We start from the raw sequence: 27289 nt of genomic DNA, 5'->3' as shown, positions 1-27289 counted from the left end.
GGGAGAGGGGGGGTTTACCACAAGTTAACAAAAATGTGGCTATTGGCTCTTCAAATTGCAATCCAGTCATACCTGTTTTCTTCTTACACCAACACTCTGCTTGGTAAATGTAGCCCCATGTATTGCCAAGGCCCACTGCCAGCTATTCACTGTGCTAAGAACTAGTCACTGCCAGATTACATTGTGATTTTACCAATTAAGGACAGTACAGTAGTACAGTAGTTGAGCAAGTAGTACACTACAGACAGATTACAATGAAAGCAAGTCACGATGTATTTGTTACAAACAGGAGCTATTCATAAAACCTCCCTTATTACAGTTCAAAGTTGTGAAACTAAAAAAAATGATATTTTTTTTAGAATGATTTAGGAGGTTATATATATTTTATTGCTGTAACCATTTATATAATGGGAAATGCCGCTAATTAATGAAAAAAATAAACAATACTCTGTATAAGACTTGGATTGAAGTTATAAAAATAATAATTTTCATTTGTCATCATTGTAGTAGAAATACAGGTATTCATTTTTTAAAGTTTGTACTAAATTAGCAAGAAACACAAAAACATAAGTAATCGCTGCTGATGAAAACATTTTTATAATTTACAAATTAAAAAAATATAACAATATGAAACAAATCCCACACTCTGGTATTGTTGCCGTGCCTGTCTACTTCCTAGTACCACTTCTCTGCATCTCTATGCTGGGTGGAATTCTCATAGCCTATTTTTACATTGCTTGGATGGATAACTGCAAAATACTCCCTGCAGACTTCTGTACGCTGGGGGAAACTCTCATCATAGGCCTGATTCTAAGTCGAATGCACTGTCGGACGCAGTGCAGCCATTGTTTTTACTACTGTGCCTCCGTCCTGATGGTGTTCGTGGCAGTTGTGATTTCAGATGCACGCTCAGAAAAGTGTCTTCAAAATGTAGTGGGTACTTCCTGGTGCCAGGAAGGTGTCTTAATGCACGCTCAGGGATGGTTCGTCTTCTGGGCGTGAATCAGCCCCTATATATTCTTACTCTGCATGTTAGATAGTCATAGGTGAATTAAAACAAAAAGGCTATTGCTAAAATAGTTGTCTGAATGCTGTTTGCAATAACTTAATCTGAGAACTCTGAACTATGGAGTGCATGCTTTGTAAGTGAAGGCTTTGCATGTGATTTGTAAACTCTGCAGGTTTTGTTCTGTCCCTCCTATTAATTCCTTAATATTATAATAATGTTATTTTTTATACTCAATCAGATCCCGACCCAAACAAGTTTATGCTACTTAACAACTCACAGCGACAGAGGCACTGTGTAGTATAGGCCATTCTAATGTCTGTTTCCAGACTGTCTCAAAATACATTTTTCTCCAGCCATATAGTAAGTGTAATCCTATTTTGTGATGTAATGTAACATCCTGTGTGTTTTCGTAACATTTTATCTGGAATTTCCGGCACTGAGAATGTTAAAAGAAAATAACCTGTATTAAGGACAGTATGTAAATTTGTAAACAAGAAGGAAAAAGTTGCGCTGCTGTGGCTGTGTAAATTGTAAATACTTGATTGATTGGAAATCACCTAAGCCTCTCTGAATCATATATAAAAAACATTTATTGAACATACAATAACTTAAAGTATAAATAGAATGTAGCTCTTGGATACAAATAAAATCACAATAATATGATTGTTGCCCCAACTCTTAGGACCATTACAAAGTATCTATAACGTGTACTTATGTTTTTTATATATGATTCAGAGAGGCTTAGGTGATTTCCAATCAATCAAGTATTTAGAATTTACACAGCCACAGCAGCGCAACTTTTTCCTTCTTGTTTACTGGTTGTAGTTTTATGTTAGATTAGCAACTGACATTAAGTTTTGCAGCGCTGTGTCGTGTTATTGATACATCCATTATTCCACAAACATTCTTTTTCAATTTTTGAGTAGTGTTCATTTGAGCGCCAGGTAAAACTGAGGATGTCTGGTTGATCAACCTCAGACTATTCATTTTGCTCTAGTATGTCAATTTGTAACTATAAAAGCATTCATCATAGTAAAGCACGATTTATTCCATTTAGGATGTGAATTGTATACAAAAACTATAAAAAGGCACAATCCAGTATTAACCTTATTTGTATGTATCTTAAAAAAAAAAAGAAATGTATATAAGAATCACAGGCCCTATATGTCACACATCTCTTGGAAAGTGTAATAACAAATAGAAATATCAAGGCTGCTCTTTGGCTGGTGTCACAAAGGCATTTGAAATACTAGGACATTTATTCTACAAAAGTACTATGTTCATAAGTTCTCAGTTGCTCCTGTGGAGACAAATTGATGGCAACACAAAAACAGCTTTCTGTATGGAGTGGTGTTTTTGCTTAATTTTCCTGGGATTTTGGAAAAGCATTATCCTTAAACTTCAACACCTCATTCAGGGAGCTATTGTCTGCTTATAAACACTGTTCTTTATCTTGTTAAGGAAGCGGTAGCATTTTAAGCATACTTTGATCTCCTGGAGGAAAGGTAGAAATGAGAGATGCAGGCCAATTCTCTGCATCTCATCAAGTGGACCAGCCACTTAATTGGGGAAGTAGTAGGGATCCAGAAGTTATTGAGTGCATCAGAACTCCCCAAAATTCAGTAGTCTCTTGGACATGGGAGTTAAGGCACATATGATTTCTCCTTTTACAGTATGTCCCAAATAAAATTCTGATGGGAAGCAGTCAGCATCCCGGCATATGGGATCCTGGCTCCAGTATCCCGACCGTCGGCATCCCGAAGGTAACTATCAGGGGTTAGGGGAGGGTTGGGTTAGGGGTTAGGCACTAAGGGGGGAGGGTTAGGTGTAGGGATGGGGAGGTTAGGTTTAGGTATCGGAGAGGGAGGGTTAGGGGTAGGGGTTAGCGTTAGGGTACTTACCTGGTAGTATCAGGATTCTGACTGTCTGGATGCCTCTGTAGGTATTCTGACCCATATCCAACCCAATTCTGATAGATGAGTGTTTCTTAAACAGCAGGATTTCTGTCTCTGGAAACAGGTAGGATGCTTACTGACATAGTCAAGTAGAGTAAGTCACCTGCATAAGGAGTGGAGATGAGAAACGCTGTTTTAGGTGGAGGTAGTCATTTAAGATGTGGGGAAAAAACAGTGTGGCAATATAAATCCCTGTGGCCTTGCTATTGAAGAGCAGTGTCATTGAAGGCAAAATACAAAAGGGTACATCCATGACTCTGTCATCTGGTAAACAACTTGCTTTATGTGAAATATATTTATATTGTATAAAAATCTAGCAAGCTGGCGAACCCGAAATATGTGCAAACGGAATAACATTTTTATTGCCACATAGAAGTAAGAATTAGCAGCACTGTACTCATCTGTATCAGGATACCATGATATGGCATCTATACAGATACCATGCTGCTAAAACTTACAATAATAAAATATTTTATTCTTTATTTCATTCCAAATGTATTTTTGGTTGGATGGCCTAATGATAGAGTTTTGATTTAATTTTGCAATGCACCCTGCCTTTGGGTGTTCTCAAACAAGCCCTGACCTGCTTGGCACGGACTCTGCAAGACTTCTGAAGGCATCCTGTGGTATCTGGTACCAGGATGTTATCGGCAGACCCATTAACTACTGAAAGCTGCAAGGTGGATCCAACGTGCATCGAAATTGTTGTTCCTATACATACCACAGATGCTCGATTGGATTGGAATTTGGTGGATTTGGAGACCAGGGGAATAATTTGAACTCCTGTTCTTGAAAAAGTCTGTAAAGCATTGCTGGGTGCATTATCTTGCTGAAAAAGTCCACTTCCATCAGAGAGTATCACTGCCATGAAATTATATACCTAGTCTGCAATGATGTTTACTCGGTGGTAAACGTCAAATTAATTTCCACCTGAGCGACTAGACTCTGGTTTCTCAGCAAAACATTTCCCAAAACATCACATTCCTTCCACTGGCTTGTTTTTTTCCCCACAGTGCCTCCTGGTGCCATCTCTTCCCAAGGTAAATGTGACACATGGTACATTAGAAAATGGGATTCATCGGACTAGGCAACTTTCTTCTATTGATCCAAGGTCCAGTTCTGGCACTTTTGTGCCCTTTTTACGATGGACAGGGGTTAGCATCAACACTTTGATTGGCCAGCAGTTATGCTTCTCCATATGCTGCAAAGTTCAATGCATTGTGTGACATTACTCCCATCACCATCACTAAAATGTACTTAATTTGTATCACAGTAGCCTCGTGCATGAATGAGTCTTGGCCACACAACACACTGTTTTTTTAATTGTTTTTTTCCTCCCCTGAACACTGTTGGTAGGTATTTACCATGGCTGACATCAAGGACACCACAAGCCTTGCCATTTTGGAAATGCTCTGACCCAGTTGTCTGGCTATTAAGTCGCTCAGGTCTTTCCACCTGCCCATATCTAATTACCCAATGTCAACTTACTGTCTAATATAGACCTGACATGGGGTATTGTTAAGAGATAGTCAACGTCATTTGCTTTGTGTGTGAGTGGTCATAATGGTTTGGCTCTTCTGTGTATGTTTTCATACATACATATAGTTAGGACACATTTATTAGCTACACCTTTCTAGTACAGGGCAGGACTCCACTTTACCCCCAGAACAGCCTAAACTCTTCACTGCATGAGTTAAACATTGTGCTAGAAACATCTCCTAGATATTCTGGTCCATGGTGTCACTTTAAGTGTAGTTGCAGTAAATTTGTTGGCTGTACATTCATGCTGCAAATCTCTTGTTTCACCTCATCCCAAAGATGCTCTATTGGATTGAGAGATAGTGACTGTGAAGGCCGTTGGATTGCACTGAACCTATTGTTATGTTCATGGAACCAGATTCAGGTCATGTATGCTTTCTGATATGGCGTGTTATCCTGCTGGAAATAGCCATTAGAAGATTGATTGATTGATTGTGACGTTATTAAAGGGTGCACATGGTCATTAACAATACTCAGGCTGTGGCATTTAAATGATGCTCAGTTAGTATTAAGGGACCTAGGAGCTCATTCAGACCTGATCGCAAGATGCGGCTGGTCACTAGCAAAAATGGGCCAGTTATTTAAATGAAGCGCTTGCACTGCGTCGCGTAAGGAATCCCTCTATGTCTTTGTGAGCTATGTTAAAGAGCGCTGGCAAATGTATAAAGACGCCCCCTTGCCACTCGCAACACACATAATCTCCGGGAATTGTAGGATTAATCGGTGCCATCGATCATTGCGGCCTGAAATACATGCAGGTGACGTGTACAATGACGCTACCTGACACGCCTGCGTCCACAACACCACTCCCCCGTTTACAAGCACCTTTCTCTGTCACTCAAAGTAGTGACCTGATAGTGGCTTACGAGAAACTAAAATCAGATTGCAAAGACTGGCTTGCGCACGCGCACTGCGAATTATATGCATGCGCAGATGGGCGAAAATCGCTCATAGCAAGCGAGCGCAACTTAGCGACCGGGTGTGAATCAGGTCCCTAAACATTCCCAACACCTTTACACCACCACCACCAGTCTGAACCATTCACACAATACATTTTGGTTTTATGCATCATGTTTTGTATACTAAATTCATTATTTATTTATTTTTTATAAACTTCAACTGTCCACTTTTGGTGAGCCTGTGCCTACTTCAGCCTCCATTTCCTGTTCATATATGATAGGAATGGAATGGGTATGCTCTGTTGCCGTTGTAATCCATTTACCTCAAGGTTCGTGGTGCTGTGTATTCACAGATGCCCTTCTGCATTACACTGCTGTAAGACATGGGGGTCTATTCACTAAGCCTTGGAGAGAGATAAAGTACCAACCAATCAGCTCCTAGCTGTCATTTTTCAAACACAGCCTGTAAAGTGACAGTCGGGAGCTGATTGGTTGGTACTTTCTCTCCATTTTATCTCTCTCTCCAAGGCTTGGTGTATTGACCCCCATGGTCATTTGTTACTGTCACCCATCTGCCAGCTTGAACCAGTCAGACCATTCTCTTTCGGACTGACAAAGGCATTTTCACCCCCAGAACTGAGTTTGGGATCACTTAGAAATGTCCTTATTTTTGAAAGAAAAGCACATTTTTTTTCAATGAAGTTAACATTAAATTAATCAGAAATACACTCTATACATTGTTAATGTGGTTAATGACTATACTAGCTGCAAACGTCTGGTTTTTAAAGGAATATCTACATAGGTGTATAGAGGCCCATTGCAGTGTTCTAATGGTACATTGTGTTTGCTAAGCGCGTTAGAAGACTAATGGATGTTTAGAAAACCCTTGTGCAATATGTTGGCACAGATGAAAACGGGTTTGCTTGTTAGAGAAGCTATAAAACTGGCCTTCTTTTGAACTCGTTGAGAATCTGGAGCATCACATTTGTGGGTTCGATTATACCCTCCAAATGGCCTGAAAAAGAGAACTGTCATGTGAAACTCGTAAGTCTATTCTTGTTCTTAGAAATGAAGGCTATTCCATGCGAGAAATTGCCAAGAAACTGGACATTTCATACAACGGTGTGTACTACTCCCTTCAGAGAACAGCACAAACAGGCTCTAACCAGAGAAATGGGAGGCCCCGGTGCACAACTGTGAAAGAAGAAAAGTACATTAGAGTCTCCAGTTTGAGAAATAGATGCCTCACAAGTCCTCAACTGGCAGCTTCATTAATTGGTACCCGCAAAACGCCAGTGTCAACATCTACAGTGAAGAGGCGACTCCGGGATGCTGGCCTTCTAGGCAGATTGGCAAAGAAAAAGCCATATCTGAGACTGGCCAATAAAAGGAAAACATTAATTTGGGAAATAGAACACAAACATTGGACAGAGGAAGATTGTAAAAAAGTGTTATAGACAGACGAATCGAAGTTTGAGGTGTTTGGATCACACAGAAGAACATTCGTGAGACGCAGAACAAGTGAAAAGATGCTGGAAGAGTGCCTGACGCCATCTGTCAAGCATGGTGGAGGTAATGTGATGGTCTGGGGCTGCTTTGGTGCTGGTAAAGTGGGAGATTTGTACAAGATAAAAGGATTTTGAATAAGGAAGGCTATCACTCCATTTTGCAACTCCATGCCATACCCTGTGGACAGCGCTTGTTTGGAGCCAATTTCCTCCTCCAACAGGACAATGACAGAAAGCACACCTCCAAATTATGCAAGAACTATTTAGGCAAGAAGCACGCAGCTGGTATTCTGTCTGTAATGGAGTGGCCAGCGCAGTCACCAGATCTCCATTGAGCTGTTGTGGGAGCAGCTTGACCGTATGGTACACAAGAAGTGCCCATCAAGCCAATCCAACTTGTGGGAGGTGCGTTAGGAAGCGTGGGGTGAAATTTCTTCAGATTACCTCAACAGTTAACAGCTAGAATGCCAAAGGTCTGCAATGCTGTAATTGCTGCAAAAGGAGCATTCTTTGATGAAAGCAAAGTTTGAAGGACAAAATTATTATTTCAAATAAATCATTATTTCTAACCTTGCCAATGTCTTGACTATATGTTCTATTCATTTTGCAACTCATTTGATAAATAAGTAATTTTTCATGTAAAACGCAAATTGTCTGGGTGACCCCAAACTTTTAAAACGGTAGTGTGTGTATGTATGTATGTGTGTATATATATATATATATATATATCTATCTATATATCACAGGGGCTCTGCACTCACCATAATAATAATAATAAACATAATAAACAGTGGGGTTTTGGTTCGTGAATTGATCAATGCATTTAAGCTTGTAGCCCATCGTCATGGGACCCCCCTTTACTGCAAGTCCCTACTCTATTGCTCAGAATTATAACAAGGACATAGCCATCACATCAGTGTTAAACTCAGGGTATGCTATCAAGGTTTAAAGCTCACAGCAACTTTGCTTTTAAACGTGAGACAGTTACCAAGCACACCTGTTGCAAAGCACCTAGCAAAACAGCTGACACAAGTTAGTTAACTAGTTAAAGGGGTGCATGCAGTAAAGTGGGGTACCGTGACGGGGGCTGCAAGCTTAAATTGATCAATTCATGAACCAAAACCCCGCTGTTTATTATGTTTATTATTATTATTATTATTATTTATTATGGTGAGTGCAGAGCCCCTGTGATTTCTATTTAAACAATGTGGTCACATACAATGTTGCACCCCAAATCTAGGAATGGTGAGCCATGGATTAGTGCTTTATATATATAATATATATATATATATTATATATATATATATATATATATATATATATATATATATATGAATGTGGAAGAAAACTTTAGATTACTCACCATTTACTAATTTTTTATTAATGTTGCTTTGAAATTTGGCATGCAGCAGCGGGGACAGTTCTACGCATCCATGCCAAATTTCAGCTCAGTACGTCCAATTTTGATCTATAGCCTCTCAAACACTATGCCCCCTCTCAGGAGAATTTTGTTTACTTGATTCAGCCTTAATATAGGGGCACAACCTTATAATATGTTTTATGATAAAAATACACTAAGATGATTGGACACACTAGATCACATGACCGTGCATTATTTCCCAATGATCACACACCGCCCAGTGGTAACCGCACACCTAAACTGTCACCAAAACCTCATCACAAAGCCACAGCAGTGTCAATCCACAAGTGTAAATAATAGCATCACTCACAGAGAAACTATTCAGAGAAAAGCAGCACAACACTGGCTCACTGACAGAAATACACATTTCTGACAGAAATATTTCATCCGTTTTATTCACTTACACTGTTATCCAGGTAAATGTTTATTCATTGAAAATAATTCAAATCAAACAGCCAATTCAAAACAATTTTTTCCTCCCGTTCTGTATCTGCTTCACCCTATTTCATCACAAGAGAGGCCATTTTATGAGACACCACTGTTCGGTGTGCAGTCGATCTCTGGCGCCTTGAGTGGTTGAACTCACAGACCCTTCTGATATACTCACATCAAGGCGTGCGTATATCAAAACGTGACCGCTCGCAGTGGTATACGATTACATATATGAATGTATATAAAATGTAAAGTATGTAAATATATATGTATGTATATAAATATATGTATGCAGGGGGCATCGGAACGATTTTATGTTGGGGGCAACATAAAATCGTTTGGGCTCCCCTCTCTTCCTTCTGTCCCTCTTGCTCACACCCTCTTACCTGAGCGATGGCCGCGGACGTCAGGGGCTGTGCTTTATAGCAATAGGGTGCACATCCCCTGCACTGCACGGAGAAGGAGGTGTAATGTGCAGTGTTTTAACTTAAAGACAGGGGCCATACAGCCTGTTGCTATAACCACAGCCCTTGACAGTCTACGGACGACTCTCCTTTCACATGTTTGGGGGGGAGCCAGCCGCCCCCCTTGCACCCCCCTCCCGTTCCTATGCCTATGTATGTATTGTATATGTGTATTGTGTTTATATATTTGTGTATATAAGTTGGTGATGCTATAAAGAAAAAAAAACACCTTGTTATTGGTTTGCATTTTACCAAATCATTGGCGGATCTTTTCAAAACACAAAATCATAAGTAGGGCATTTCCGACATTTCCAGTAAAATTTAAGTTGTAGAAACCCCAGAACATACTGTAGCTTAATTATTTATAAGGTGGTGTGCCTATAAATGTGCATAAAAGGAAACATTGTGATTTCAAAATAGTCAGGCACAGGAAAAGCCCTAACTATACCCTGTATAGTAGTCCTTGGATTAGTTTCCTAGAACACCCTACCTCCTTTGTGTGTGCCCGGAAATCCTTTTAAGCATAGTAAATGTTCCTGCAAGAAAAGGTTTCTATTTTTATCCCTGGAGAAATACTGTAAAGCTAACTGATCTATAGATCGCTTCCACTCTCATATTGTCTTTCTGGCTGAGCCTAGCATGGGAAACTGTCTTTGAAATTCGTATTAGTCATTTCTGTGGGTGGAATTATCAGATGATCATAGTCTGTTACTAGAAAACAGTAATACTTGTTTTTATTGCTTTTTTTTTCTCTTTTAGATTGTAAGCTTTTATGAGAGAACCCCATTTTTTTGATAGTGCTTCTAAAATTGATGGTTTATCTTCTAAATGACAGCAATTTTTAAATTAATGGATGGTATTAAACTATTTGTATAATCATCCATTCAAACCTGTAGTCTACCCACTTTCTTTCTTCACAAACTACTACAATGCCTGCAGACTACCATCTCTGGTTCATTTGCATGGTGTTAAACCGAGCCTTAATAACAATGCATTACAATATGGATGCTAAGATCTGGAAGCTGTTTTCAAAGTTCCTATTTGCCAGGCTATTTTATTCATTGCTCTGAGTCAGGCAGTGGGAGATTTAAAAGTAGCAGACTGGTGAGTTGCAGCTGCTTGTAAATGTACATCACAAAGTTTCATTACTCCCGCTACTGGCATAGTGCTGTGAATAAATGTCGACGTCAGAAAGTTTTGGTAAACTGCTTTGAAACCACTGCATAGCTAGCTAGTATACGCATTTTTAAGTTATTCAGTGAGACTTGTAATGTTATAGTGTAGCTCAAACCTGTAGCTGCTATTCACTGAATAGAGCAGACAAACAAGCAGCAGGAGGAGCTGATGGGACTGAGGAATCCACTGTCAGGAAAGACCTCATAGAGTGGCTTCTGTATAATTAACAAGTACCAGTTAAGGTACTAAAGTGAATAAAACATTTATTAGCATGAAAAATAATTTCTTTGCATAAACATGGGAAAATGAAATAGTTGGGCGATTAAGTAGTATACACGGTTGCAGTAGCGGCTCCAGGCACGTGCAAGCCGGTCCGTCGCCCGGAGCGCTACTGTTTCCGGAGGGCGCAGGAAACGCCCACCTCCCCTCCCAGCACTATAGTCTATATTTAAGCTCAGGAGGGAGGGAGTGGAGGAGGGAAGGGGCGGCAACATAGGACGGCGCTGGGCGCAGCACAGCCTAGCCACGGCCCTGCACGGTTGCTATGGGAACCCAAACAATATGAGCTTCCTTCTAATCTGGGATGTTACAAATTTGATCTGCTAAAGTTGGACAGTACAATGTTAGATATATACACACCTAGTGCTGGTGCTCTAAGAGGGTACCTGGGATGGTTACACCTAGCGGCAAGTCTGACCTGTCTCAAACACCGCATCTGTCCTGACATGCAGAGAGTTCTCATGCTGCGAAGGAGAATGCAAAATAGCTAATGTATGCACGCCCATTAAACAGCGTTTAGACGGTCAGGCAAGCCTGCGTTTGCCTAACCACCCCCCCTTACCTTCCCCAAATGCTGACTACCTGCTACCTGTCACTCACTTTGCGAATAAATCCTCTGTGCGAGCACAATCACACAACGAATGCGGCTTACACGCATGTGCAATGGCAAATAAATACTCGATCTGCATAAACATCTGCATTTCATCCATCTCTGAATCTCAGGACCCTATAGCCTTCCCTTTGGAAAATATTTTGAAATGTTGGCAGCTATAGAACACACACACTTTCCATAAATATATGGACATCAAAAGCATTGTATGTTTGGGATATGATGGCTGTCCTCTAGTTCTATGCAAGTGCTTTCTCACTTTTTTAAATTTAATTTTAGAAATGGTCACGTCAGGGGTGTCTTTAGAGAAGAGGGGGCCCGTGTACATCCCCCGTCATGGTGATGGGCCCCCTCCTCTCACCCCAGCAGCCGACTGAAGCAGCTGTCCAGCCACTGCAGAATCCGTATACTCTGGGCACTAGAGTGTGCCCAGACTCCACTGTGCATGCGCAGTGGACGCCATTTTCCCGGCAATTTCCTCACAGGACATGCGCAAAACGCAGGAAAAATGGCCGCGGTGGCCATTTTCCGGCATTTTGAGCAGCACTGAGAGACCTGACACGGGACCTCGGAGAAGTAAGTTTAGATAACATGGGTGCAGGGTGTGCGGTGCGGGCTTCCCCTGGACCTGGGGGCCTGTGTGCGCCATGCACACTGCACCCAGTATAGATATGCCCCTGAGTCAAGTAATGTATCAATAAAAAATGCTCCCCTTCAAATTGTTTGAAAAGTATGTTTTCAAGTTTGTCAATCACACTTCTCCAATAAAGACTTGCACAGTAATACTTATATATAGTTGTGAAGTTCCTTTAATTTGTTGAACTTTCTATTCATGGTTTTTTTTATTTTTTTGTAATGCATCTTCCTTACAGGCAAGCAAAGTTTAAAGATTTACGATGGCCATGATGCAGTAAAACGGAATCAGCCCCGGATTATATCAGTGCCGAGAATTGCAAAGAGTGAAGAAGTAGTGGTGAGACAAACTGTTTAGTCATTTGTCCTATAACTGTTACATCAACGAATACATCTCCTGTGAAATGGGTTTGATTGGAGCGATTAAACCGTAAAATGCTTCATTGTCTGGAAGTGAACACCTATATTTATGTCCCTGGGTTACAGGAGGCTGCCTTGAGGGCATTCTACATTCCTGATGAGCCGCAGGACTATGAACTTCAGACACTGACTCAACAGACTTTGGTCTCTGATGACATCATTAACAGAAATGGTGCTACAGATGATGGCAAAGTCAGTTCAGTGTTCAAAGAGGCCACACCTGAAGCTTGGATAATTCGGGCTAAAGCAAAGGAGCGTGAAGTCATTAAAGTATATCTCGGCTGGATGAAGTAGGTGCACTCAATTTATCCTGTATATAGCTCAATTTCAGCTACTTGTCAGCAGGTTGAGTTTATGCTGGAAGGAGAAAATAAGTAAATTAAGTTGTTTTTTTTAATCTGCTTTAACTTTTACTATTTTACTACATAAAGTTAAGGGAAGTTTATAGTGCTCAGTAGAGAGAGATCCTTGGGGACATTGAACCTATGGGCTGGATCACTTATTAATCTTATCTATTTTAAAGGCAACTGCACCCATATAATGGTCACATCACTAATCAAATTGGCTTACAAGCGACAGGCCTCTCTGAGATCAGTCTCCCATTACCTAAAGCAGTTGAAATGTGCACATTTTATTGTAGTGATTGTACAGGGAAAATAAATGTACTGCACAGCCACCCATAGCTCATCCATGGACCAGCTAACCTAAATATCTATTGCAGAGCTATTTGTGGCCTCCAGTACCAAGAGCTGTAGCTTTTGAGTAATCTCTCTCCCTCCTGTTGGGCAGGGGGCAGATGGGGAGCAAAATTTTTATGGACCTCTCTTGCAATACATGGGGCAAATAGCTAATTAACAAGGGGTTGATTAAAGGGAGCCACTTTGTGATTTATAGCCACGTAACAAGAATCAAAGCTTGTATACAGAGAATATAGTGGAAAGCTGTCTGCCATCATATGTTTAGAATATGCAGGGCCATAGAGAGTGGGACCGTGTACTGTAGGGGGTGTGTCCTAAATGTGAAGGTGTGGCCATGGCCCCTACAAAAATCTGAAAAACCGATGCACAGCGCTGCACAGGGGAGGCCCCTCAGCAAGGGGCAGATACACTGCGACCACTCCCCTAAGCACATCATGCAGGCAGAGGAGACTGCTGTCTTACTGGACCCACCGCAGCCCAGCACACAGTAGCTTGGGCTGGGGAGAAATGCTGTTGACTGTTAAGGGGCAGTGGCGGTTCCTGCCACGTCATGCCTCTCCAACAAGTCTGGGGCCGAGTAATTAAGGGCTTCATTTTTACCGTACAGACTGTTTTTGGCACATTCATCTTTTATCTTGCTGTATGTATGTGTGTGTGTTGAAAAAGTAATTTTGTATTTATTTTTGCATAATCATTCATTCATTTTATGTTTCATGTTTCTTGTATTTCACTTTTCAAACATTCTGCTCCTTTTGTATGTGAGGAATGGCAGCATGCGCTATCTGGTTGTTGTCACTTAAACAGGAAGCTGCTTGACATTTGTCATCACATAAATTGTCCATTTCAAAGAGGATGTGGTGCCTGTGGATGACATTATTTTTGTGGTTTACAAACGTCTTGAGAGCAAAATTCTGTTACATTCCAAACTGTGAACTTTTTGATATCTCTGCTTAATTGTGCTAGGACTTTGAATGCTGTTGTGCGTTTTGTTCTGTCCATCAGATGAATGCTGCACACATTACGCCATTGTACAAATGCAAACGTCAGTGCGTTGCACAGCTCTGCATATGCATTTGAATACTGTTCAGCAAGTTGTTGCTCATGCTAAACAAAATATACACATTTACCTTCTTTTTATTCTTAACACTTTGTATTCCTAGAGTGGGTGTGGCCTATATCTCCATTCCAGTAACTCATGAGACCACAGTGAAAAACATCATTCAAGAGGTTCTTCTACAGCTCAGGCGCCTGGTAACAATTGTTTTTTTTGTTTGGTACCCTTTAAAGCAGGGGCAGGCAATAAATGACCCTTCAGCCACTGTTGAACTGCACATCCTAGCATGCCCTGCCCTTGTTTTAGCATGTGGTGATGGCAAAACTGTGGCCGGACTTGCTGGATGTGTAGTCCAACAGAATCTGGGGTGCTGCTTATTGTCCATCCCTGATTTAAAGGGTTACTCTAGTGAAAAAAAAAAATGTAGTTTGGGTAGAGTATCAAAAACATGACATGCCCACTGCTTATCAGCCCAATCCTGCGCCTCCGGCAAAATGGCAGAGCAGCAACAGTGATGAGAGTGTGGCATACATAATAAGGCTCTCTGCTCTTGTTGACCTGGTCTGGTTTTGTAAATGGGAGCATAGGAAAGGGAGCTGATCAGCAACACTTTTTTATAGTTACATTAATGAAATGCACACTGAGATTGCTTATACATGTATGTCCTTGTTTTATAGAAGGAAAAATTGGAGGCTTTCAGGCTGGTAGAAGTCCTTATGGGTAGCAAACAAGGTAAGTACCCTCATATATTACCTCTTTGTCTCTTTTAAAGCTTTGTGGCGTTAAATGGGACAAATGTCACGTTCTCCTCTGAGTACACATGCCAAAATGACAATCTCTGCTTTAATTGGGAGAGGCATGTGGTTTTTACAGCCTGCTGTAGTTTGACATTGTGCTGCATGTATTATGTTTCTGGTGGGTTTGGTTATTATCTTATTGGCATCTAGGATAAGGGGAGGTAGCAGTATGTAGAATGGGCCATAAAGAACTGTAATTTTGGTAACGTCCACTGCCAGCTGCCAAGGTTTTTTGTTTTAGGACCATAACGCCAGCATCTTAGGGAACTTATATAGAATTTTCAGTGTAACCTAGGGACTCTTCTCCTAGCAGGTGAATCTACAAATATATTTTAAGACTTGTAATGGGGTTTTTATGGGGAATGTCTGAAACTACAATAAGTTTAGGACAAGATCATCTTTTTAGTGGATGATTCTCTCCCCACCCATGATATAATGTGTCTATCCCACTTTTCTCACTGTTTTTAGTTAACAGGAATATTTTTATAAATTAATTTATGCCTTAATAATTACATTAGATAAGTACAAAGAATATAAACAAAATGGGTTGGAGTCTTTATAAATGGTTGCGTTTATTATTTACTGCCTGTGATATTAGTAATCCCTTGTAACATTTTGTCATTGTTAAGGCAATTCCACAACCATTGGTCACAATTGATTTGTTTCATGTTCACATTACACTGAAATAACTAATGGAATCTGTGCAAACAATTTCTAAATTAAGAGATAACTGAAGGTGTAATAATGATGGGCAATAAGGCCAGTCTAGTCCTTTTTGGCCTCAAATTGCAGTATGTACTTTATGGGCACAAGAAGACCTCCGATTCAGGTTATCTGATCAGGATCTGTCCGGGATCCAGCAACATGGCGGATGGGCCAAGTATTGGGACCTTTAGGTTGCAGGGAACATTGAAATGCTGACTCTGTCTTTATGCTGTCCTCTTCCCTAACACCTATATAGACATTTCTATAGTTTTGGCCTGCATGTGATTGCATTTTTTTTAGCGGCATAACATTGTAGTAATTTATCTCTATCTTTCCATAGTGCAGAGAATGGTTCTGCCAGTTGAAGATTTAATTATTGACAGACTTAAAGATATACGGAAGGTTAGTACATTGGATATCTGTTTTCTAATCATTTCCCATGTGATGGTCTACAGGATACATAAACAGCTAGAAAATAGAAAATAGCAGCAGTCATTTTATATTATTCTGGCTTTAAAAGTTTTATTTTTTATTTTTGCCAATAATATGAGCAACCCAATTTAACTAATCTGCTTTTGATTTGCATGGCAGACGTCTATACGACAGATGAACCAGACCAGGTTTTACTTGGAAGAAAACCTAAAGCCTGACATTAAAATAGAGATACTGCTCAGTGGCTTGCCTCCTTTGCTTTCTGCAGAAGAATACACCAATATCTTAAAAGATGCCCTGGGAATTAAGGGTGAGCTGATTTTCTCAATTAAATGAAATGTAAAACTCCATTGGTCTTCGATTTCTCAGTGGAGATTATTGATTTCTTTCAAAGCATGTTTTACAGAGCTTAGCTCATAATATGAAGTCATCTGATTTAAATGTGATACTTTCTAAGCCCTTCAAAAGTCTTAGAGATAAGATAAGCAATGTATAGAAGGTTTTGGTTAGTAACAAATACAGGCTTTACTGCTCTACTCAGATTTCTTACATAAAGGTGGGTACACACTATAGCCATATATCTGCAGATCGAGTGATCTGCAGATTTATCTGCAGATGATGGTCGTTCATACACACTGAACGACCATCATCTGCATGCTGCAGCAGGTTGGGCTGGCCTGGGGGCGGGTAGGGTGTGTGGCCTAATAGCGGAACTTGTGGCCATGCCCCCTTCGGAAAAAGCACAGGAAAAAAAGAATTTGCATCGCCGAGCGCTGGGGAGGGGGCCGCTGTTTCAGCGTGATCGCCCCCCCCCCATTGGCATAGGAAACTCTCCGGCTGCTGTGACCTAAGAGGGATGGGGAGCAGTGCTGGACCCGGGTAATTAGCACCCGCTCTTGGCTCCTCCCTCCCCCCTCCGCTCACCGTCCCTGCGATCGGCTGATCGCCCGTACACACTTGCCGATGGACAGATATGTCTGCAGACATATCTGTTCATCGGCTGTGCAGCACAGCCAACGCAATATGTCTGTGAACGATGTTGTTCACAGACATATTGAATGTACACATTGGCCGATGGGGGCATGATATATTGGCCGATCCAGTTATTTTGCAATCTAGCAATATATAGGTGAAAATTTAGTAAGCATTGTGTTTGCAAAACCACAGATTTTTTGGTGATTTCACCGACTGTTTAGTGTTCAGGCAATTTTTTAAAGGCAGAATCGCTATGAAATCACTATGTTTTACAACCTGACCTTCACTCCTTGCCGTCTCAGTTTTTACAGTGGAAAAGATAGTAAATATCCAATTCAATAAGCAGCAGTTTTGGAGTTTCATGTAATTGTACTGTATGTAATTACTTTATCTTGAATGCCCCAATGTATAGTGCTGTGCAAATAAAATCATAAAATAATAATAGATATGTCTTTTGGACTTATATTCACAATACATTGTTTTCTTTGCAGAACATTTGGTTACTGTGGTTCCAGCTTATGCTCCCCAAGGTAATGCTCATCCTGTGAGGCAGTGTTTTGCTATATATACTGTACCCCCCAAAGAGTGTTTTGTAATCAAGTATTATTAATTAGTTAGTCAAACTGAAAACTTCACTACAAATTGTAGTGCAGTGTTTTTTGTGTGTGTGTGTTCTTTAATCAATATATTACTATGGTGGGATGGCCTCTCGCATGTACAGATTACCTACAGGAATTAGATTTTTTTTAATTATTTTTTTAGTTTCCGTTAATTTTGGTAAATGATAACCTGTACAAATATATATCTTGGATTTTTTTTTTTCTTTCATTTTGAATCATTTTCCATATGTGTAGCTGTGTTTGTATGTATGTCACAGACATCCATAATTTCATGCTCATTCCTTGAAATGTAAAAGACTGCAATATATATAGCTAAAGTATCACAAATGGTTTCCAGCTGCATGAGACAAGTTGATATTTTTGCCTGTGTTTTCTTGATAGAATTAACTGTATCTGACTTTATACTTAATATTACTACTGTTGGATAGTCCATAATCAGAGATGTTCAGCATTTACTTAACTTTGTGGGCCAGGCTGGGGAGACCCAGGCTGCTGCCGCTGGCAGTTAAGGGGGGTGGGATTTAGACTCGGGGCCCCTCCATCAAGCCTTGGGTAATTAGTACCCACCCTCCCCTCGGCACCCCTGCTTAACTTGATTATGTTTACCTTATGTTGAGTACATACTGGCCGACATATCAGTCGTTCAATTGAATGGCTGATAAATCGTGGCTTCGTCAGTGGGTGTGTACCAGCGATCTCTGTGAACGAAGTTGTTTATAGACATATCGCGTCGGCTGTGCAGCACAGCCGATGCTTAATATATCTACAGATATATTGGTGCATTGTGCTGTGTGTATGGGTGGTCAATCGACCGCCTCTACACTTGCTGCAGAGGCTACCGGTGATTGACAGCTGAACTAAACGGTCCAAGTTGTGACGTCAATCACAACTTATCAGGCTGACAATTGGTAAGTGTGTATGCACTTACCAATAGTCAGATTGCCCACCCGTCCGATACTCCATCCTATCAGTCATCCGAGTGTGTACCCAGCTTTAGAAGTGGTGTAGAAAGCATGCAGATTTTTTTTTTTAAGAAAAAAAGTCTTAGTATATATTGCTATTATTTTTGTAGCCCAAAACTTGGCAACCATTGTCAGATACTAGAACTAGAGGGGCATTCAATCTTTAAAAAGGTGTCTTTAATATCTAAAGGCCCCCATACACGGTGCAATTTGTATACGATGCGACCTCATATGCAATCACCCTTGAACTCCCTCCGGCAGCTAAAGTGAACGATGTGCAGCAAAAGCTGCATGACGTTCACCCAATCTATCGTGCACGATCTAATGATTTGCATAATCATTAGATAAAGTGTGCTATGACACAGATGCATGTAGCACGGACCAGGGAGATCCGTGCTACATGCATCTGTGTCATTGACACAGAGCACGGACGGAATCAGAGACACCAGCCCCGGGCTTTTAGTGACCCAGTACTGGTTGTGCTTAAACAAAGGTCGTAGGGGTCTCCTGTTCTTAAGCACAACCAGCATCGGGCTAGTCAGAACCAGCCCTGGTTGCCAAAATACAGTGGACAAACGACGTAGCGGTCCCCCGTACTTTGAGCAAACAGCACTGGGCTCTGATCCGGTCCTGGTTCTGGAAATACAAGATAAACTTCTACTTGTACGGTGTGTGTGTGTGTGTCCTGTGTTTATTTTAATATTGCTTTTGCTGTGGAACTACAGGTACCAGTGGGCCCGTAATGCCCCGCATGCTGGTGGTACTTGTGGTCAGTGACACAAATGCATGTAGCCACTGGCATCACAAGGGGGGTGCGGGCCGCACTGGGTGACACCAATCGAAGGGGGTGACATCAGAATAGCAGAGCTGCTCTGCTATTTTGATGTCACCGTGGCGCCAGGATGCGGAGAGAGGCAGGGAGAGACACTGGGCTGCCCCAGCAGCTGCAGGAGCGCTGGGGAAGTCCACTGTGTGCCTAGAATGGGAGGCGGTAACGCCCCAAGATCGGCACACATAAGAGGCGCGACTTCGCGGATGATACCACGCCCTCTTATTGTGAAGCCACGCCACCTTTCGGGATTGCACGCCTACGGCGCGCAGAAGGATTAAGCGCCCGCACCAGCTGTCACCAAGGTAGGTGACGCCACTGCATGTAGCACTGAACCCCTGGTCCGTGCGTGCATCTGTGTCATTGAAATACACAGCAGCACAGACGGGTCTCGCTGGCCCATCCGTGCTTCTGTGTCAATGACACAGATGAATGTAGCACGAGTCTCCCTGGTCCGTGCTATATGCATCTCTACCGTGCATGATGTGCACAAACACAGTACGATGTGTGTCACATCATACACAATGGGTCGAAATCTTACTGCAGGTTCAGTTGATCTACGATGCCGATACACGACGCCGGGGACTCGCATCGTAATCGTCCAGAAAACTACACTTTTTTACACGATTGATCATTATGATCGATCAAAAACAGCCAAATCGTGTAAAAAATCGCACCGTGTATGGGCACCTAAAGTGAATATTTCAGATATATTACACCTATCTTCACACAGACTTCATTAGACATAATGAGGGTGCCTGGCATATCAATATATAAATAATATACACTGAATTAATTGAACAGCACTATAATAGATATCCATATAAAATTGAGTGCTCTTCACCGTATCATTCACTTCATAAATTATGTGTTTACTTAGCTTTAAGGATTTTTTTGCTAGGATCTACAGAGTATGTGGAAAGGGGGCCCTGGACTGCACACCCTGAAAATATATATAATGGAAGGTGCTACCTGTGGAGACTATTGTTGCAAACACACAAAGAAGAATTACAGATGCACAACTCCAACATTACTCATTACATATAATAATACATTTTGTAATAGAATTTAGCAAATAATAAAAGAGGTTTTGGCATAATCATGGCCATGGTTATGGGCCTACCCACTGCGCCCAGGTAACCTCTGAGGGTAGGTCCCTAACATACTAGGGTTGAAATCCAGAGCGTAGGCCACCCCAGGGCATCACTCCAATAAGGAAAGGTGAAGTGTAGGATAGATGAGAGCCATAATGAGGGTGCCTGGCATATTAATTTAAAAATAATACACACTGAATTAATTGAACAGCACTATAATAGATATCCATATAAAAATGAGTGCTCATCACTATCATTCGCTTAATAAATGATGTGTTTACTTAGCTTTAAGGAGTTTTTTGCTAGCATCTACAGAGTGCCTGCAAGTACAAGAAGGAAAGGGACTGTGTAATCTTACTTCAGAAATGACGAATACAATATAAATCTTTTCCAGGTGCTGTAGTGTTGCAGATTTCTTGTTTCTCTGAAGCTGAGCGAATATTTATGCTAGTAAAAGACACCACTGTCAACACCAAGCAGATTACAGCAGTTATAATCCCCCATATTATGGTAAGTGCTGTCCGTGTTTACAAACCGTGGTCACAGTTGTGACATCATAAGATTTGTAAAGTGGTGTGCAATGTAGCCAACACACCTGTGTATGTCTACCGCATCCAATAACACTATTTTTAGAAAGAGAAAGGGTTACTATAGCTGGTGCGCGCTGAAAAAGAAAACTTATAACACACACACTTCTAAATTGATGGTAGTTAAACTTGCGAAGTGATGCTTATACTTCGCACAACACTGAATAGCAGAAGAATATTTTATTTTTCTTACATTGAGTGGATACTGTAATTTACAAACTACAGCGAATGCACAGCAAAAACAAAAATGTGGTTTTACACCAGTGCACTTTGTAATGATCTCCATAGTAGGTATTTCTGGTTATTTTCATTCATCCTTGACAACACGTGCATTTTTTTAAAACATTTTTCTTTTTTCTTTTTTTTTTTGCTCTTAAGCAGAAAAACAATACAATGAGTAAACACACTACCTGCACAACAGTATCAACTACAAAGAGAAAATAATAAACCCATAGAGCAAATATAAATAAGCAGTGGTCCACAGAAAAGATCGAGGACCCACTGGTCAATTGGTATCAACATATAAAAAACAAAGTAGTGTGTAATACACAATATTAAGGAAAAAGAAAAATAATAATAAGAGGGGAAGGGTGGTTATGGAGTTGTTTTGCTAATTTGTGATGTATTCCATTGAGGCCATAAAATTAACCCGTGCTCAGAGGTCCGCTGCGGACAAGCCACAGGAGACATCCAGGCCTTTGCTATCATAGATTTGGCAGCATTAGATATATGAACCACTAGTCTGTATAGGTGTTTATCAGTATGTGTCATTGGGGCATTTAAAAGCACTATGGCAGCTTCACAAGGAATGGATACACCTGTTGACTTTGAAATCAAATCCCATACCAGGTCCCAGATCCAGCTAATAATGGGGCAAGACCGCCAAGTGTGGAGGAATGTTCCCACCTCCCCACACTGTCTCCAACAGTTACTTGATGCATACTTGCGATTTTACAGAACTCCTCCTGGGGAGCAGCTCGGAAAGGAGACTCTGCATACATCGGCAGGGGCGGACTGTAGATGGTCCGCGAGGAGGGGCTGGGGCTAAATTATGTGATTCTCGTAATTTTAGCCCCAACCCCTCCCAATGGACCCATGAATTCCTAGTAAAATCTCCTCATCCTTCCCAGTTCACTAGGAAGTTGGCGGGATGCGGGAGATCTGCCTACACTTTCGGGGGTGCGGGGAGCTACCCGAAAAATCGCGAACCTTCCGCGACTTCCGGGAGTGTAGGCAAGTATGACTTGATGTCTTTGGGAACATTCAGTTTAGAAGGTACTAAGTACCATCTAGTGTAAACCTACTGTACATATGTAAAAATGTGCTCTGTAGTGTGTGTTTCTTTATTCTCCATGTATATTTGTTTAATTCCCTTCCTTCTTATATATTTTATATCATAGTAATAATTCTAAGTGTTGGAAGTGAACGTTATTACAATCTTCCAATGCTACTTAAAGTGAGACTATAAACGTAAAAATGAAAGTACATGCTGAAGTCTTATGGTACTGACAGAAGTGAGCTTTGCCCTATATATTTTATACAAGTTCATGAAAGCTCTTTAAAATACGTGTAAAGGAGGTAGGGACAGATAATTCATTATGCAAGCTAGACTGCAGCCTATTACACAACATATACAGTACTACCTGCATATTACATCAACATTGCATTATACCAGTATAACTTCCGAATTATGCCAGAGCTAAACAAAACAAAGGCATTATTTTAACTTGAAACATGTATGTACAATACAAAACTCTCATAATGTAAGGAGGGGAGTGGGACAGATGGATAGGGTCAGACTTAAGGTGGGTACACACTGGGTGATATATTGGGCGTCCAATCGAGTGGCTGATATATAGGGAGCGCGTCGGTGGGTGTGTACACCCGATATGTCTGTGAACGACATTGTTCACAGACATATTGCTTCTGTTGTGCAGTACAGTAGACCGATATATCTGCAGATTTATAGGCGCATCCGGCTGTGTGTACGGGCGGTTAGCCAACCGCCCGTACACTTGTTGCAGGGACCTCAGGTGACTGACAGCTCAACTGCGTGAGCAAATTGAAATGCCCGCTCAGTTGCGATGTCAGGGAACGCACACCGTGCGGCCAATCGGTAAGTCTGTATAGCTTACCTGATCGGCTGCTGTGTCGGATGATCCTTCGGCACAGTGTGTACCCAAATGTAAAGAAAACTAAATATATATTCTGCGCTACACAACAGATGAAAATGCTGCTCAGAAACAATGTGATCCCCACCACATTAAATAGACTGTAATACAAAAAAGAGATAACCAAGCGCAAATTCTTTTTAGGATACCGTTGTCAATTCTGATCTCTCATATACATATGTCCATTGGTAACGTCCTATAATCTGTCCATAGACCAATTTTTCTTCTTAACACAAAACCTCCTTCATACGTTCCTCAAGAGAAAGAAGCGTGTACCCAGCTTTAGTAAAATTTGTTTGAACTGATAGAGAAAGCATTAGAAATTGTAAATCTCACTTCACAAACCTACAGCTCATTTTCGGAGCAGTTCAGATCACAATTAAGGTCTCCATTTAAAATGCTTTTTATGGTGTTATTATAGCAAGGTTGCTCTATTAATATTTACGGAAACAGCAATTTCCACATAATTGTCACTAAATTAAGTAAAAGTCCTATTTATCAGGCCGAATACTCAAGAGATCACAGATATCTCCTGCATTAATGGCAGAACGGAGCACCACCGTCACCATATTATATATTTTTAATATGTTGTATTAGATGGTTTTATCTTCGCCTGCTTTCACAACCACTTAAGCCACCAAGTAAATAATTTATTGTTTTTTTTCTGTATGCACTGCCATAGTCCTGAGAAATTAATGAGCTGCCATAGATGACCTCACTTCAACCTAACTCGCGTAGTAATGTTGTCTAAAGTTTTAATCTGAGTACGGATGTCCTCATACACTATTGCTGTAGTGGCGCCAAACAACTCTTCTCGGCGCACCAGGTCCTGTGTATAATGGCTTGCACCAAACGTTATTTGGGAATTTTCACCCGAAAATGTGTCTTAATTACAATGTGATGAGGCAACACTGCTTCACAAGGCTTATTGATTAATTTGATATGCGGCACTTGTATATCTGCGGGCTATACACCATTCGGTGAGGCTCAATTGCGCCTCGTGATATTAAGTGTATGAGGATATATATATATATATATATATATATATATATATATAGATCCTGCACAGACCGCCTCATGAAGACCACCTAGGGGCCTAGTTCAAAACATGTGGTATTTTTATTTTATTTTTATTGGCACTTATTGTATCAATAGAAAACCTATTACTGCTGCAATGTACAGTATTTTTTTTAATCTTGCAAGGGCAGCGGGCTGATACTCCATTGCCTTAGCATTAATAACCTAAAGCAGTTAGCGTTAACGTATGCTTTGCTGAGCCAGACTAAGGGAAAACGCACATGAGTGACCTGGCTGCTGGTTCATGCATGTGCTGTGGAACTAAAAGCCAGTGTTTATGTGTGTGTTAGCCATGTAATCTGGTTTCTCTGCATATGCCATAAACATACTGGTAGGTTAATGGCAGCTAACAAAAATGTACCCTAGTGTGTATGTGTGCTTGTGTGTTAGGGAATTTAGATTGTAAGCTCCAGTGGCGTAGGGACTGATGTGCGTGACAAATATTCTCTGTGCAACACTGCATAATTGATGATGTTATATATATGAATAAACAATAATAATAATATAAATACATCTATTTTTATTGTCTGCTTGCAGAGCCTTCTTGGTAAGATTTAACTGTCTATGGTTTGACCATACAGTTAAAAAAAAAAAAAAAATATCCTCCTGTAGTTGTGATTAGAATACTAGTAATAATTAGTGAATTAAGAACCTTTTATGTGACACATGTGAACCTTTTACCTTTGTCTGTCTATTTCTAACATTTAATGGTATAATGCTATTTACAACAGGACTGAGTTTCAGGTAAGTTCTTCTTACCAATAATAATAGATGAACGCTTCCCTTTTCCTACAGTAGCTCCTCATCCTAATTTACTAGCCAGACTGATGAAATACAAGCCAATTGGCAACTCTTACATTTGCAAGTTTAGCCCTTAGTTTCAGTCATCTGTGAGCAGTATGATTTCTGGATCTCTTCTACTTGGAGAACTAAACCATTGGCACCTGTAGACCTGCACTATTTTACAGAATGTGCTATGTGGCCTATGAGGTGCAACACATCCAATCAGGCCTAGCACAAAGACAGTGTCACAATGCTCTACTATGGCTATGGGTCCTCTGGTAATGTCAAACAAAAGGATTTCTCGGTCCCATCAATTCAAAAACAACTGTGTCCTCTCTACTTACCTGGCAATGAACTGGTCTTTTCTTCTTTGCTAACAAGAATAATTTTATAAGTAATTTGATGTTTTTAATTGTTTTGCTTGGTTTTATTCTGTCCAGCATGAAAAATTACCTCAATATTCTTGCCCCCTGCTGGTATTTGTCAATCCTAAGAGTGGAGGTCTTAAGGGCCGTGATCTTCTCTACAGTTTCCGCAAGCTTCTTAATCCACATCAAGTTTTTGAGTTGACAAATGGAGGTCCACTACCTGGGTATGCATTTTTTGTTTTATTCCATATTTTTTTGTTTTATTACGTGGTGCGATTAATAATTTTTAGCACTTAAACATAAAATGTATGATTATAAAAATAAATGTGCTGATTAAATTTCTTTACATTTTAGCCTAAAACAAAACTGTCTAATGGCTTGTCAGCAGGAATTTCATTTTAGTATACCACTCTGTTTCATAATCCTGCACTTGAACTTTTTCTTTTTTTAGTAATTGGAAAAAAATATTTTTTTGAGGAGTTGTGCTAAACAAAAATCCAATGTACCCACAATATTTGTTTTTGTTTTTTTTACAATGGCTACTTGAAAGAAAAAAAAAAAAGCAGGTAGAATACTATAGATGACAGGCATGGAATGTGTGTTTTTTTGTTTTGTGTTATGTATCTAAGGGAACAGGCAAGTTGCTAGTCAAGGGCAGGACTTAATGTTTCCACTTGTCTGATGTGAGTTGAAAACTGTGTGTATGAAAATTTCATGGGCTTTATTATGCTTTATAGAAATGGGACTTTCCGTTCCTTTCATTTAAGTAACCGCTGAACCTTTCTGATTCACCCTCATAAAATAGTAGTAAAAACAGTCGGGTACAATTAATTGTGTTCCTTCAATCTTTTATCTTTTTCCTAAGTTTTGTTTTAATTAAAGTATGCAGCTGGAAACTAAAATATTAAAGCATTGGCACATATTTTAGAGAATGGCTTAAATTTCTTACATACAGTTATAGAACAGGTCTACCATATCGGCGTGATCTAGAGCAAAGCAAAACATTTATGTAAACATTAGGAAAGGTTTAGTCACAAGTGTTGCTTATGCTAATAATCTATGTATGTTTTTAATGCTACATTGGTTACTGTATTGGTCATAAAGATATATGTTGATAGCAGCAGGCTGCTGCATGGATTGTTTTGACTAGATGGGGTACACAGGAATGAGGAAGGAAGGGCCCCCATACTTTGAATACTAGAACTCAATGCAATACTGTGCAGTTTCTATAGAGAATAGGGGCATTTATACCCTATACGACAGCATTTTACCTGCAGTGAAGGTATCTCCGTCCACCACAGTGTGTGTTCAAGGTACGTTCTGCACCTCAAGTAGTATGTAACATATGTTACCATAGAAAGAGGTATTTTAAATGCAAGGGAATTTTTCTGATCGTATTCAGAGGTAACTATTATATGCGCTGCCCATTTTAATGCATTTCTTAAAAAAATGATGCTTAGAATGTTTACATCGTATGAACACCTCATTTTTACGCACTCCAAGATATGGTATGTTTTTTTTAAACAAATCTGTTATCACAGCTTCAAACCAGCCTGTGAATGTAATATTGCTTAGCGTCTGTGTATTGGCCGCACAGTGGTGTAATTGTTGGCTTTACTGCTCCACAACAATGGGGTCATTAATTCAAGAGGTCAAGGGGTAGATGTACTAAGCCGTGGAGAGAGATAAATACCAACCAGTCATCTCCTAACTGTCATGGTACAGGCTGTATTTGAAAAATGACAGGAGCTGATTGGTACTTTACCAGCATCTCTCTCCAGTTTCTCTCTCTC

General features: G+C 40.4%; 1 protein-coding gene across 1 annotated transcript in view; it reads left to right on the top strand.

Moving 5' to 3' along the window:
• The window catches only part of DGKQ (diacylglycerol kinase theta), a 213681-nt gene that overhangs the window by 156128 nt on the left and 30264 nt on the right, over positions 1 to 27289 (top strand). The window contains exons 8-16 of the mRNA XM_088478399.1: positions 12164 to 12264; positions 12411 to 12634; positions 14203 to 14293; positions 14774 to 14828; positions 15939 to 16000; positions 16190 to 16340; positions 17497 to 17535; positions 20905 to 21020; positions 25569 to 25720. Of these exons, the coding sequence (XP_088334525.1) occupies positions 12164 to 12264; positions 12411 to 12634; positions 14203 to 14293; positions 14774 to 14828; positions 15939 to 16000; positions 16190 to 16340; positions 17497 to 17535; positions 20905 to 21020; positions 25569 to 25720 (991 nt within the window). The remainder of the gene's footprint in view (positions 1 to 12163; positions 12265 to 12410; positions 12635 to 14202; positions 14294 to 14773; positions 14829 to 15938; positions 16001 to 16189; positions 16341 to 17496; positions 17536 to 20904; positions 21021 to 25568; positions 25721 to 27289) is intronic.

Source organism: Taudactylus pleione, unplaced genomic scaffold (assembly GCF_031769625.1).
Source record: "Taudactylus pleione unplaced genomic scaffold, aTauple2 ptg000214l, whole genome shotgun sequence".
Lineage (NCBI taxonomy): Eukaryota > Metazoa > Chordata > Amphibia > Anura > Myobatrachidae > Taudactylus > Taudactylus pleione.
This window is presented reverse-complemented; position numbering and strand designations above follow the sequence as displayed.